This window comes from Ursus americanus, chromosome 19 (assembly GCF_024610735.1).
Source record: "Ursus americanus isolate L20-20 chromosome 19, mUrsAme1.1.p, whole genome shotgun sequence".
Classification (NCBI taxonomy): domain Eukaryota; kingdom Metazoa; phylum Chordata; class Mammalia; order Carnivora; family Ursidae; genus Ursus; species Ursus americanus.
In genome coordinates, this window is record NC_142145.1 from 34,791,779 (window position 1) to 34,807,503 (window position 15,725).

Genomic DNA, 15,725 nt, shown 5'->3' on the forward strand with positions numbered 1-15,725 from the left:
AAACATGGAGTTAATGGCTTGACCATCTACCTGTGCAGTGGTTCACCTCTCCCTCTTGCCAGAGACAGAGGTTCCACCCCGGGAACCGGGCACCACTGGGCTGAGGGGTTCCTGTGGAGGCTCGGCCACCACCCGGGCACCAGCCACCCCGGTGTGGCCCCTGGCAGTGCCTTCCCCACTGGACACCTTAACTTCTGATGACCGGTACTCAAGTGCCAAGGACTACATTTGTCACTCTGAGGTTCTCTGTAGACAAAATTTTAAATTTCCATTTTGTTTTGGGAACTTAGTCAATTTTTTGAGAAAATGAATTTTTACATAAGAAGTAAGAGAGTTGCACAATAATTCAGTTTTTAAATGCTTCTCTAATTTTTGCATCAGCATTACAATGGAGCAAAACAAAATACATGGATAATATGGTGATCTGTATGAGGTCATGCTAACAGGTCCTGCAAAAAACACTGATGCCTAATTAATAGGAGTTACAAAAGGCACATTGGCGGGCACTTCCCACTCTATTAACACAAAAGAATAAACAACAACAAGAAAGCCAAAGGGCCTGGAGGCCATTCCAAGCCAGAGTCCTTCTGACGAACCTGAGAAAAGGTTTCCCCAATTCAGAAGGTGAGCCTTTGGAGCTGTTTAAGGCCTTACGCCCAAGAGAAGAAGTTTCCAGCCATGGCATTAAACTCTATTTATTTAGTATTTGAAACATGGTGTACATTTATGAATTTGTATAAACATTTAGTACATCTAAAATCCACAACTGGTAAACAATCTGTGCTTTCTTTTTGTGTACAATTTTGGAGTTTCCATCTGGATATTTTGGTGTCGCGGAGAGACCCAGTCTGTGAACCTAATCAGCCCGCCTCACATGCCCTCAGTAACTGTGACCGAAGTGATCCGCTCCGTAAAACGGCTGCTCCTTGCACAGAAAAGGTGTCACACTTTGGAACTACTAAACCAGGTGTCAAGGAAACACGAGAAACACAGCTGACACAATGACGAAGTGTGTGAAGGAGACGCCGAGAGAGCCCCATCAGTGCCCAGCGCGGCCCACGCAGACACCTAGACATGGACACTCCCCTTCAGAACCTTCGGATGTTAGTGTCGAGTCTCTTCACCCCCAGCTGGAGGGACTCTGTCCAGCAGGAATTTGCACTCTTGGGCACACTTCTCAGGGTTCCCACTGGTGTCACAGCTGCAACTCTGCGGTGCCAACCAGGCCCAGGGCTCTGGCTTCTTCCGGAGTCAGGCCGCTCTTGAGGGTCCTTCGCACTGCAGCAGCACCCGCAGATCACGTAGGGATGAGAAGACAGGGAGGTGTTAACAGCCAGCACGTGGTCATTCATCGCCCCCCCCCCCCAAGACCCCCCAGGGTAGTCACTGGGCTCACAGATGCTCAGCCCCACCCTGCTCCTGATGAATGCCTGGCCATCTACCTGCCAGGGCAGGACAATTCGAGGGCTGCAAGAGGCTGACCTGAAGAGCCAAGTGGAGGGACTGAGCTTGTAAGAGGGTAGAAAGGAGGCCCACCCTCGTAAGGTTTCTGAGAAACGGGTGCAACAGTGAAGTACAGACGGCATGTGGAGAGCTCAGCGTCTGGCCAGCATAAGGAGTGGATCAGAGCTGGAACAGTCCTTACAGTTCCAACGACTGCAAACTAGGTAAGATGACCCCATAAATCTGTAGGATGAGCAATGATCTGGGGGACCTGGTCCTGCAGAGCAAGGTGTTAACAGAACTGGGCAAGGGGCGGCAGTCAGGACGAATCTCTAACAGCGTTGTGGCTCTTAGTCTCCACTCATCAAAGGGGCTCTGGAGGCAATAACTGTTGACTCCTTATGGACCGGCTGCCAGGGAGCAAACTGCCAAACTTCTGCCCGGATTCAGTAGATGTTTTCTGTGAAACACGCAAGGCTCAAGAAGGACCTGTGACACTCTCCTCTGGGGCTTACGACTGGCAGGTGGACGAATGATCATATGTGACTAAGAATTGGCTCGTGGTTAGCTTGGCATTATGGGCTTTCCCATTGTTTAGTGTTGATCAATTCTGACATCAAAATAAAGGCTGGATAAGGGTGAATGAGGAGGCAGCTGTCCCTTCCAAGACAAGTCCTTTCATTTGAAAGGTTGCCTAATTACATGTCCCTTAATTTCTAAGTTGTATTTGGCCTACTTTCTACAAAAGGTCATAGGGAGTTTGGGGTATTTGCTCTATTTTCAGAAGAGATGTGCTATGGATATACCTTCCACCCTAAACCCTAAATCGGACAGCGGACCTGAGTTGAGCAGGGCAGGCCCTTGATCAGAATGTGGAGAAAGTAAAGCTCACCCCAGTGTCTTCCCATCTTCCTGTGCCACACCCAATTCCCCGCACCCCCTGTGGCCACAGGGCCTGTATTCGCCCCCTCACGGGGAGGCCTCAGATGATACAGACGCCAGGATCCCAGCTCACGTGTCTACAAGCAACACCACATATTCCATGCCTTCCTGTCCTCCTCTAAGCCCACTCAGCCTGTGGGCAAAGGATCTGAAGAGACCTGGTAAAACGTACAGGGTCTAAATATCTATGAATAAATGGTTTCTTCTCTCCCGGGAATCAGCGCTTTGAACAGGGGCCAAAACCTAACCCATCAATTGGTCAATCAACAAATACTTTATGGAGAACCTATTGTGTGCTTGGGACTTATAGAATCAAAACACTGCTAGAAGACTCACAGATGTCAAGTGTGGATTTGACACAAACAGAGACACAAAGCTCTGTGCTGAGGGTTACCCTCAAATCATGCCTCCACACACGACCGTAGCTCTGGGCTCCCCAGCCATCCGTCTGCAGCTGCTCTTGCACTGGCTCACCCTCCCCCCACCCTTGGCCCCTGGGCTCCAGACTGTCTAACTTGTCCAGACAAAATGTTTGGCTCCAGAGCCTCGGCTGGAGGCAGATTGCATTTAAATGAGTAATGGAATTTGTTCTATGGGGCAGCAATAAAAATACTAGTTTGTAATAACCTTTTATGTTCTTTAAACACTCCTTCAAGTGTTTGTTAAAGAAAGATAATTTTAATGGCAGAAAATAAGATAAAATGTTTCTCATTCTTGACAAGGACTGCCAGGACTTCTAAGATACAAAATTCGGCTTGAAGAAGTCCATGCTGCATGAGCAGGCCATCTCGAATTTCATTAGGCACAGAAGGCGGCAGGGACATGAGTCTGCGAACTGTAATCCCTGAGCCTTTAGGTACACGTGCTTGGCCAGGTGACTACAGAAGCCTTCACAAACTGATGGGCATTTCACAGGAGGGCTTTTCAAGATGCTTCCTTAACCTCTGTGCTTGCATTTGCTTTAGTCCTGTAACTGTGGTGTTCAGTTCAGTTCATGTAAATATGGTAAATAAGGACCCTGGCACCTTGTAGGGTGTGCAGTCATCTCACGGATACGGGCATTGGGCTGGCCTCTCTGGAACAGGTGCAGAGAAGAGAACAATGCTTAATGGCATTGCTTTGGCCTGAGCCTCGTAGCCTACTCTTTGTTTTGAGGGGCCACACCCTTTGGGGTCCTCCCTTGCCCCTTCTGCCTGGGCTCAGGTGTTCCGTGCTGTGGGGGTAAAAGCCAGCATAGGCCAGGTCTCTTTGCTCACCAGGTGTGTCCCTAAAAAAGAATTCATAGGAAAACCTACCCCATTAATGGAATCCGACTTTCCGTGGGCCTTCGTGACACTTGAGATAAATTCTCTCATATTAAATACAACCAGCCCATCATCAATAGGTGATGTATATAGTAACGTACATATACATATACAAAGTCATATAGTAACCCCCCCAAAGACCTTAAGAATCTGAACCCTTCCTTTGCTAAAAAGTCACACTACCACTTGAAAAGACGTGTGGAATGAAGATGAGCAGTTGAAATCGGTTTTGTGCTCCTGTTCAAATTACACATAGAGAGGGCCTCTTGGGGTAGCCATTCATCCATCTGCCTGCTCCTCAGTTCTTTCGTTTGTTCATTCATTCACTCACTCACTCAGCCAATGTTACTTGCGCCTCTACCCTGAGCCAAGTGTTGCAATCAGGGAGGCAGGGGACTGACAGGGACACGGTATGAGGAGACAGCTCAGGGCAGCAGACCCCGGCTGGAGAGGGTGTTGGCTCTCAGTCTCTGGAAAGCAAAAAAGGACTGGGACATAAGAAGAAGAGGGCTGGCAGGATAGGGAGCCTGTATAATAGAAACAAGTCATCAAGTAGGGGATTTCGCCAGTCCTGCGGGGGGCGGGGGGCGGCGTATGTCTGATAGAGAACGTCTGGGCCGCTCTCCGCTCCTGCTTCCCGCCTGAACGCTCCGGCTGCCCCGGAGCGGCTCCCCAGCCTGTCGCACGCGCCTGCCTCCCCTCCCTGAGCCGCTTAACAGACACCGGCCCGTGCGTATGTTCATCCCCGGGTGCCCGCGGCTCTTCCGCAGACGGCACGGGTCGCAGTGCTGGCACCAGCCTCCGCTCTCTGCCCCAGGCACTGGTGACAGCTCTCACGAGGCGGCAGTGACAGCAGCGGATCAGACACAGGACAGCCTCCGCTGTCAACACGCAGCACAGGCGCGTCTGGGGACCCCGGGAAAAACTAAGTTCTTTTTCTCTCCCCGCCCCCAGAACGGAACAATATTTGATCCCACAAAGAGCTCTCAGGTGGCTCTTTGCTAAAAATGAGCTGAATCTGAGAACAACAGTGATGGCAGCCTGCCTTTCCTGAGGGTTAACCTGGATGATTCCATCTATTCTCTATGGAAACCCTAGGAGAAGAGTGCTGTCATTTCTCCAGCAAGTGAGCGGACAGCACAGAGAGATCAAGTCCCTGGCCCGAGGGCACACAGGAAGTGGTCCACAGAGGGACTGAAGGCAGGACGTGTGAGACCCCGTCCGCCCTGGAAATGGCAGGACACATTCAGACCGGCTTTCATACCCATGGGACACCCGCCGAGTTGTACGTCCATACGACAGAGGTCTATTTGCACCCTTTCACCTTTAGATCACTGAGAGGGTTTTTTCTCCTTTGCACATAATGCCAAACAATTTGGAAATAAGTGAGCTTTTTCGTAATCCCTAAGATTCTACTGAAGATTTTCTACCAAGTATACGGAGAGTAGTGTGTCCAGGACTGCGGGGACTAATACCAGAACTACAAGAGGTCTTAAACGCATGTCTCTGGTGGCTGGGAAGTCACAAGACTGCTGCTGTTATCCACACCTCGTTCCCTGAGGGACCCGTCCACTGACTGGAGCAAAAGCGCCAGGTTCAGTCATGCCTCTTAGACTTAAATATAAGGAACTCTTTTTAGCTCTATCACGATTACTGATTCCATATTAGACTGTCTGTGGGTTGGTTCACTTTGTTCTGTCCATGTTGATTATCTAACCATCTGAGTTCTTTTTGTTGTTTCCACCCTCCATCTTGTTTTTCCTCAAGTATCTGTCCACTAGAAGCAGAGGTTTCCCAAATTGACAGGCATTCTACAAAATAACTGACCAGTACTTTTCAAAAGTGTCAAGCTCTTAAAATGTCCTCCACACATCAGAGGAGACATGCCGTCTCAATGCAGCGGAACAGCCCAGGGAGGGCAGTGGAACAGAAAGAGGACATTCATGGAAATATCGGTGAAACCTGAATCAAGCCTCTAGTTCAGCTAATGGTATTGCACCAAGGTTCATTTCTTAGTTTCAGTGTTGTCCTAGGGTGTGCAAGGTGCTAGCATTAGGGGGCGCTGGGTGAGGGACACAAGGCAAGTGTACTCTTTTTGCAACTTAAGTCTAAAACTCTTTCAAAATAAAAAATAAACAACAACAACAAAATTCAGAACACTAACGAAAAGTAAAGGTTCCCAAACCTGGTTGATTTAAATTCAACTTTAGACTCAGCCCAGATGCACTGAACTCGAGTCTCAACGAGAGGTCCACGCACTGCATTTTAACCTTCCCCAGGAGATCCCGACGGCCAGCGAGGCTTGGGGTCCCGACTTAAATCACTGCCACCTGACTGAGACCCAGGGAAGGGCGGGCCCTCAGGAAAGCAATGGCCTTCATGACAGCAGAGCTGAAGTCTCCGAGTGCTGCCTAACCCAGGAGTAAGCTCACCCACGAGGAGACAGCTCTTGGAAATACTTACGGTAGCAGGTGCTTTCTAGAGCCAGTGGTCTGGCCATGGTCTTGGCTCGGCAGACCTACCTCTGCCTAGCCCGTGGCTACATTCGCATCCAGGACCCCACAGTAATCCCTGTCGCTCCTAGGCAGGCCTTGACCAGAAAGCACTTCCGAAGCAAGAGCAGACTGCCCCATAGGAGTTGTGCTATGGGTGAGGGAAGGAAGACATGAAATAAGTTCTCTCCACTGTTTCTGGGAGAGCCTATGTGAACTTGGGGCATTCCGCAGACAAGAAGGAAGGGGGCTTCAAGAGTCACAGACTCCTGGGTTGTCAACATTATTTCCTGGGCAGGACAAAACTGCCCCCCCTTTCCAGATGATGTCCGGCCTGGCAGTTCTCCATCAGAGATGTAGGCAGAACCAGACAAGCACCATGCTAACAACCCAGCCTTGGGTGCACAGCTCTAAGCCCACTCAGCCAGCGCCCTGCGGTACGAGGAGAGGTGAAGCTGGGTCTGGTCTCATCCCCGGGGGCCAAATCAGGTGGGTGCCGGTAGCAGAGTGACGGCTGGGTAGGTGTGGCTTCAGCTTCATACTCCCCCCGGGCTGGGGTCCTGTGGGGGCAGCAGTGAGACAGAGCCCGGGACGGAGGACAGTGGGAACCCGTCTGAGGCACCTCACTCAATGCTCACAACCACCTGGGAGGGGGCACCGCTGGCCTCACTGGACGGCAGCAGACTGAGGCTCAGTGGGGCCGAGTGAGTGAAGAGGGACCCCGACCCCTCCTCTGTTGTATGAATGTGTACATTCCGCACATGGAACAGGATTCCATTTGAACTGGGCAGCAACAGCAATGAGATACACTCACTTTGTGTCGGGAAGGTGCTCGGCTCTTTCCACAGCCCCCTTACAGGATCCCTCTCCGGCTTTCCTTTCAGAGCAGCTCTCACAGGCAGGACAGACTCCTGGGCTCCTCTTTTCACTGATCCTCCCTCCTCTTGAACCCCCAACACTGAGCCAAATGGGTGCCCGGCACCCAGACTTGGGGGGGAGACAGGTAAGCCAGCCTCTCCTCTTTCAGTGTGCTAGTTCCCAGTTTGGGGGGGGGGTCATCTGAACACGAAACCAGAGAGCCATCCAGCACAGTAAAATATTTCCAAACTCTTCCTGCATCTGCCTCTTTGACCCGAAACTTCTAGCTGGGCTTCTTCCTACATCAGAGTCCTGACCTCTGGCCCGGCCTACGGGCTTGGGTGGGAGGCCTGTACACCCTGATGTTGGACCCGCCTTCAGGGCCTGGGTGATGTGGGATCTGTTGGCCATTCTGACAACACCTCCTCTTGTTCGGGCCTGATTTCTCTTCCAAGTTCCCAGACCCTGGTTAAGCCCCCCATCCCACCTCCACCCCTGCATATACCTCCAAGGCTCTTTCCTGCATCTGTCCATCCCCACCTCCAAGACCCTCCCAACCCCAAGCAAAGACTGCCCATGCCTTCCTCACTTCCTGCTCTTACTTTGTTAGAGAGAAGGTCTTCAAATCACCAGAGGCTTAAAGCAGGACGCAAGAAATCAGAGAGCCACCATCAGCTCCATCCTGTCCCGGTCACCCCCTCCCATAGCCTGGAGGAGACACGGATGGTGTCACTCTTCCCACGAGGCACGTGCCCTCCGCTGACCCTCTAGAGGAAGAAACTCTTGGTCCTCTCTTGGACTTCTTTTTGTCCTCCTGTCCTGTGGCCTGGACACATGGGTGGGCACCCTCAGCCATCTTTAGAGGAAGGTCAGTCCCTCTGTAATGAGCTCTAAGAATAATGAGGGGCTGAGTAAATAGGAATGAGGTTGTTGTGGAGAAGCCAAAAGTTTGAGAAATTTTGGTCCTTTCCACTAATATCTTATTTTACTATATTGCAAGAGCATTAGTTTTCATTATTGCCATGGTTAGCTTGCCCTATAAAAGAATATAAAATTGATTCACAGTAAGCAAAAACTAAACAAAACACAGGGAAGTTTTTCTTGATGGGATTAATGGGAAATTCCTGGGTATTTACCACTTTGGAGAAGGAGAGACAAGTGAACGAAGTTGTGTACAGATCAGATCCAGGGCTAGATCTAATATTTTGTGAGGCATATCTCCCGTTTTCCCTAAAACAAATTGAATAATTTTTCAGATCTGTTGGTTTTCTTTCTCCATGAAGTTCTACTTAACAGCGTGTTTACATCCCTGAAAGTTCTGTAAAAATAAGATGTGAGTTACATAAATCAATGTGAGGTATGTCACAAGCCCTTTGAGGGGGATGTTGAAGCTTTAGGACATGATGAGGAGGCAGTCATGGTGGGGGGTGGGGTTTGGGGGTCAGGGCGTCAGATCAAATCAAGATTCTGTGCTCCTTTCCCAGCAGTCCCTGGAACTAGACTCTGGCTCTTTCCACTGAGAAACTGTTCTTACAAGGGTGACCAGCCTTAAGATCTTAATGAGCTAAGAAATTGGCCAGTTTATTTGTAAGTCACATTAGCGTAATCACATCTTTATAGAAATATAGCTCTGTGCCCAAACTTCATGGTTATGTCACTGGTAGGGCCCAGACCCCCACCTTAGAAGGAAACTCAACACGAAAATGGTACCCAGCCTCTCACTACTGTGACAAGATCTGGCTCCCTGGGGAAAAGAGAACAGACAGACTGAGTCCCTAAACCTGTTCTGTTCTGCGACAGTCTGGGCTGGTGGCCATATGCAGCCAGGGAGCTAGGCAGAGACCTTCTTCCAAAGATAGGCCCAAGAGAAAAGAACATGGGGGAGCAGCTTCTCCTCCTTACAAGCCACCAGGGCCCATCCGGCAGAATCACACTGGTAAGGATATTTCAAATGCCATTCAGCTTCAGGATTTTCTAGAAAAGGCCAACAACCAGGACACCAAAGAGAACAAACAGCCCTGGGACAATATAGTTGCCTCAATATGATGAAAAGAGAAACCAAAACAAGAAAAAACCAAGAAGCTCCCAGAATGTTCTCCCTCAATCTGATCCACCAGCCGATCGGAGAACCTCAGCTGGAATCAGGGGCAGGCACATGAGAGGGCATTGGGTCCACCATTCCACAGACTAAAAATCACTGTACAAGTCAAAACACTTGAAACCCGGATTGTCACCAGCTGGAAAAGCAGAACTGAGCCACGGGAACCTGCAAATCGATTAAGACGCCTTCCCTGTGCCCCCACCAGCTGCATATTTCAAGCTTTAGCAGGACATTTGGCCGGCGCAGTCCCAGTCACCAGCATCAAACACGAAAGCAGACATTTAATTATCTTGGAGGATGCTCCAGCGGCTTGGAGGTTGTAAATTTCTAGGTTATGGGGTGGATTCTGTTTGGTTTCCTGCAATAGCTGGACTATTACTGTCTTTAGCCAAATGAGTGATGGCCCAAATACGTTGGTTATTCATTACCCACTTGCCTCATCATGGCCATTAAACAATCAAATCAAATACAGCATTGTCCAAACCACGGAACTTCACATCGATTTTGCAAGCTGGTTTTTTTCTCATTCCTTTAACCTCTTGCAAGAAAGCTGGAGTTTATCATCCCTCCTCAACAGAAATCAAAGTAACTTTCCCCCGTCTTAAATTTCTGTTGATGGTGCCATTACTAATAAATTAAGCCTGTCAGAGATAAACACTCACATACAAGCAGGGCTGTATTTGTTGTAGTAACTGCACCACAGAATAAAATGTGTTTGGCTGACTAAAAAGAATATATGGCTGTTTTGCATAAGATTGGAATGGAAATGGTACCACAGGAAATTGGTTTATGTCAACCACAAACACAGGCAAAATGTCTCCCTGGCCAGATTGAAGAGGAAAATTAATTATGACTGTGTTGTTGTTCCCAGCGACATTATGTGTCTCTCTAAGAATCTGGTTCTCTCTAGACCAGAGGGCAGGGCCTACACTCTTTGCCAACACAGGCATATAACCCAGGGGAGGAGCACATATCCTCGGCCTCCGGGCACTGGCCATGTCACTGCCTCACTCGGTCTCCTTTTCTGAGGCCTCTGGCCCCACAATGCCCACCTTCCGTGAGGGCATTCCCCTGCCTGGCATCTTCTCTCAGCCCTCTTCCTTGGGCTCTGCAGCTCAAACCCTGATCCCCTCCTGCGTGAATCTCAAAGGTGGCACCAAATGGAGTCCGAGTTCTTACTGAACTCCTGCCTACCTGGAGTCACTTTCCTTTCACTTTTTGGAGCCACTACTGGCAGAGGTAAGCAGTCTTCCCTCTTGTGATGGTCACAGATCCCTATGCTCCTTGCCATCCCTCATTCCTGGAGGCAGAGCCGGTACAGACTCAAGCTGGTCTCCTGAGCTGAGTGATGCAGCACTGGGCCAAAGGTTGGGGGCTGAGCTCTTTCCTAAAACACGCGAGGGTCATGGCTCATGCAGACAGATACAGAGGAACCCTGTTTCTCTACGGAGAGCGGCCCCTTTGAGAGTTAGCATGGTGCCCACAGAGGCAGCCCCATGCCCATCCTTCCATGGGCAGGAGCAGGCCGTGGGCTCAGACAAAGGGGAAAATCAGTCCCTTTGATTTAGTGGAATTCTCTGGTACCAAAACAAACAAAATAAACTGGTCAACCTAGATTAAGTATTCTGAGCACCCCAATGACTATAAAATCATTGATTTTCACCTTTGACATATCTGTGAGCAGCAGTGAATCCCTAGGGAACCCATCTTCAGCTAGAAAATGGTCCCTGATGCAGAAATATGGCCTCAGCAAAGCACTGGGGCAGTGCTTGGCAATGGCCCCCCTGTACCTAACACTGCACGTCAGAGATATTTCAGGGTCTTTTGGACCCTCTTGGGAACAGAGTAAGAATTGAGGGAGGCCTGACCAGAAGTGGCAAATACACTGGACAGGTGTGGCTGCAGCCCCACCCCGCCCACAATGGTAACATTGATCATCAACCGAGAAACCTTTCGTTGATGAGTCCGGGTGACCCTCCAGGCATCACTGACAACTGACTGGAGCTGGCCTCTAAGTGTCTGTCCCTCCCAGGGCATGTAGAACAAGAGGCCAGGTCCCTGTAGGGCCAGTCCCTCACCCCAGCTCCAAGGCACTTACGAGACTTCCGGTTGGCCCGGGAGCGCTTCCTCTCCCGAGGCACCACTCGCTGACTGGGCACCTGGGTGGCCGACTTGACAATGCGATCCATGATCTCATCGGCTGCATCATCCGTGACGTTAGGGGAGTCATCAGTTCCCATAGTCCATGAACTAGCGGATCCTGAAGAATGAAACAACCAGAGAGAAGGAACACACTAGAGAAAATGCCAACGCTCTCTTCCAGGCATGGAGCTCTGTCAGCAATGGATCACACCTGCGGCCAGAGCAAGCACATGAGCCCGCAGATCCCGGGGTACTCACCCGCCCCCCACCGCAGGGGCGCCACGGTGACCTGTGGCCGCTACTGCCACTCACGCGCACTTGGAGCACTTAACTAATAGGACCCTGTAACACAGCTACCGAAGGCCTCCACCTGACAGGCCCCATGATGGTGGGAGGGCAGACCCCACAACACAGCGCACAGCACAGACACTCGGTGATGCACACCCAGTGAGGTCCCGAGATGTGCGTTCATTCAGCTCTCCAGCCATGGCTGTCCATGCCGAGTGAATGTCAACCGACCCTAACTTTTCTTCTAGTTAAAAGAAAATGGATTTTGTGGAGAAAGGGGATCCCTCCTACATTGTTGGTGGGAATGCAAGTTGGTACAGCCACTCTGGAAAACAGTGTGGAGGTCCCTTAAAAAGTTAAAAATTGAGCTACCCTATGACCCAACCATTGCACTACTGGGTATTTACCCCAAAGATACAGCCATAGTGAAGAGAAGGGCCATGTGCACCCCAATGTTCATAGCAGCAATGTCCACAATAGCTAAATCATGGAAGGAACTGAGATGCCCTTCAACAGATGACTGGATTAAGAAGTTGTGGTCCATATGTACAATGGAATATTACTCAGCTATCAGAAAGAATGAATTGTCAACATTTGCTGCAACATGGACGGCACTGGAGGAGATAATGCTAAGTGAAATAAGTCAAGCAGAGAAAGACAATTATCATATGATTTCTCTCGTCTATGGAACATAAGAACTAGGAAGATCAGTAGGGGAAGAAAGGGATAAAGAAAGGGGGGGTAATCAGAGGGGGAATGAAGCATGAGAGACTATGGACTCTGAGAAACAAACTGAGGGCTTCAGAGGGGAGGGGGGTGGGGGAATGGGATAGGCTGGTGATGGGTAGTAAGGAGGGCATGTATTGCATGGTGCACTGGGTGTTATACGCAACTAACGAATCATCGAACTTTACATCAGAAACCAGGGATGTACTGTATGGTAACTAACATAATATAATAAAAAAATATAATTAAAAAAAAAAAAGAAAATGGATTTTGGATTTTATAACCGCTTATCTTTGGATTACTTGATCTTTTTTTTTTTAAGGAACTTTATTTTTTTAAGGTTTATTTATTTTTAGAGAGAGCGAGCTAGCCCAAGTGAACGCATGGGGGAAGGTACAGAGGGAGAGAGAGAATCTCAAGTAGACGCCCCACTGAGCCCAGAGCCCAACGTAGGGCTTGATCTCATGACCCTGAGATCATGACCTGGGCCGAAATCAAGAGTCAACTGCTTAACTGACTTACCCACCCTAGATTACTTAAGCTTTAAAAATCATAACAGGAGGAGCACCTGGGTGGCTCAGTTGGTTAAGCGTCTGCCTTCAGCTCAAGTCATGATCCCAGGGTCCTGGGATCGAGTCCTGTGTCAGACTCCCTCTCTCACTCCCCCTGCTTGTGCGTGCTCTTTCTCTCAAATAAATAAATAAAATATTTTAAAAAATCGTAACAGGATTATCTTCTTCAACTAGCAAAGGAGGAACCGACATAAATTTTTCTCTGCTTCTTGACCAGAAAAATACATTTATAAACAATTGTATATTAAAACAGAGCAGGTCTAAATCTGGCATAAAAGCATCTGCCTGTAGACAAGCAAGAAGAAAGCCCCACAAAAACATAAGCTCCCAAGTCATGTTCAACAGTTAGAAATGAATGCTATAATATATCAAGAAATGTGCCTTTGTGACAGATTAACTTCCTTGTGAAATCTCTAAGATGGGAAATAAGCTTCTGTAAGAAGAAAAATGTGCAATGTGCTCAAAAGTGTGAATTTCCTCCACAAACACGGCCCTTTGTAACAAACATACAACTTCAGAAGCCTGTAGGTGCGTTCTCACACCCTGTGCCTATGGAACACAGGTATGTGGAGCCGAAGGTCCAGCTGAGGCTGAAGACCAGTCAGCTTTTCTCAAACCACAGGCAGAAATGTTAGTACCTCTTTACCTTAAATTCTTTTTTTTTTAAGATTTTATTTATTCATTTGACAGACAGCCAGCGAGAGAGGGAACACAGCAGGGGAGTGGGAGAGGAAGAAGCAGGCTCCCAGCGTAGGAGCCCGATGTGGGGCTCGATCCCGGAACGCCGGGATCACGCCCTGAGCTGAAGGCAGACGCCCCACGCCTGCGCTACCCAAGCGCCCCTCTTTACCTTAAATTCTTGAGTTCTATTCCCATACTAATTTTTAAAACCTTTTGCCATTTGGATATCGATGGTAATAGCTGGGAACAGTTGATCACAGTTCAGTAGACTGTGATTCTTGCGGACATGTGTTTGTGGTTGAAATTTTACAGTAAATACGTAATGTGCTATCATTTAGTCCTAATTTCTGCCAGTAAAATGCACACTGCTGAACTGCATACATAAATAATTCACACTTTGCAAAAGGAGTAGCAGGATTCCTGGACCCCCCACCCCCAACATGCATGGATCTGTGGCTAGAGGTCAATATGTTTTCCAATGACAAAGTTTTGTTGTTGTTGTTGTTGTCATTTTAAACCTTAGTTGTATGAATGGGAGCATAGCTACAGCGCTGGCATATACAAAAACAGCAAATTGTATTTTTTCTGCTTATGCCCAAGGGCACTTGATCTACTTGCTTCCATCAGATGAGATTTTTCAGCATCATAAATCCCTTTAAAAATAGGCTCTTCTCAGAAAAGAAGTTTTGAAATGGCTGAACTTTGCTGCATTCTTGGGATGGTCCAGGTGGTCTAACTGGAGGCAAGAGGCCTCCCATTGGCACAGCTCTACACTGGGACCCTTCGGCGCCTCTGATCAGTGGTCTTCCTCAGAGCAGACAGGGCAATCCATAATACAATTGTGTTTTGCCCAGCAATTTCCTGTTTTCCCTTCTACCTAGTGATTTATAATTCTGTATCTCATTTTAAGAGATGCCAAGTTACCCTTCCAAAAACACACAAGTTTCAATCAACTGTCTTTGCTCATAATACATTTTCAGAGCACTGGGCCAAAAATGAAGGCATCATCTGATTCTCCTACTAAGAATTCCCTATTCTTCCCATCTTCGACATCCCTAGGGATCCGCTTTCACTGTAATATGTCAAGAGAGGCTTCAAAGGGACGTGCTGCCATATGTTCAGGATTGCCAGACCTGGTTTTGTGATGATTTCATTCTTTTATGGCCTCAGGCCTGCTTCTGCTTTTTTTATCCCCCCCTCTCCTAGGTTATTTTCCTGCCTGATAACTTTATATGCATTCTTTCTGGTCATGTATAAGCTATTTTCCCTGGAACCCTGCACCCACATTTAGCATCAGGGAACCACTGCCCATACTTTTTACAGACCCCAAGAGGCCACTGGCTCACCACAGCCTCCCAAGTGTTAGCAAGACATTTATTTTTTTTCCCAAAGATTTATTTACTTTAGAGAGAGAGAGAATGTGTGGGTGTGAGTGAGGGGGTGAGGGCAGAGGGAGAGAATTTCAAGCAGACTCCCCCACTGAGTGTGGAGCGCAGTGCAGGGCTCGATCTCATGACCCTGAGATCATGACCTGAGCTGAAATCAAGAGCTGGATGCCTAACCGACTGAGCCACCCAGGTGCCCCACAAGACATTTATATATAGTGAGATGTGGCAGAAGGAATGAAGTATTACAGACTATGATAGCACCGTATCACTTTATTTTGACTTCAGTTTTAAAAAATGTGTAAATTGATAACATACGCTTATTGAATCACTGTCGTACACCTGCAACTCATGTGACATTATGTGTTGACTATACTTCAATTTTAAAAAATGTAAACTGCAGTTTGAAAGAAAACACTGTAATTTATTTTTTCTCTAAAAAATCTGACCTAAAATAATAGTCTAAAAGGGTAATAATTGTATCAAAAAAGAGATTATATTTTAACGTAATAAAAGTTTTCCTGTGTTTCTGAAAGAATTTCCCTGGATACAGACTTCTAGGTTTAAAGGTTTTCCCCTTGGCAGTTTGAAGATGTCATTCCACTTTCTTCTGACTTCCATGGCTCCTGATGACAGTGAGCCCTCATTCTGATGGGTGTACCTTAGAAGGGTAATATATCTTTTACATCGGCTTTTTAAAAGATGTTATCTTCATCGTTGGTTTTTAGCAGTCTGCCTACATTATACCTAGGCATGGTTTTCTTTTTATTTATTCTCCTTGGGTTTGCTAA

General features: G+C 48.1%; 1 protein-coding gene across 22 annotated transcripts in view; it reads right to left on the minus strand.

The window, feature by feature from the left end:
• Positions 1-679: 679 nt before the first annotated feature.
• The window catches only part of FHOD3 (formin homology 2 domain containing 3), a 450,733-nt gene continuing 435,687 nt past the window's right edge, over positions 680-15,725 (minus strand). For all 22 annotated transcript variants that reach the window (XM_045777869.2, XM_087869863.1, XM_045777879.2 and 19 more), the window contains 2 exons: positions 11,239-11,400; positions 680-1,278 (listed from right to left, as the gene is read on the minus strand). In XM_045777869.2, coding sequence (XP_045633825.2) covers positions 1,196-1,278; positions 11,239-11,400 — 245 coding nt within the window. In that variant the 3' untranslated portion in view covers positions 680-1,195. The remainder of the gene's footprint in view (positions 1,279-11,238; positions 11,401-15,725) is intronic.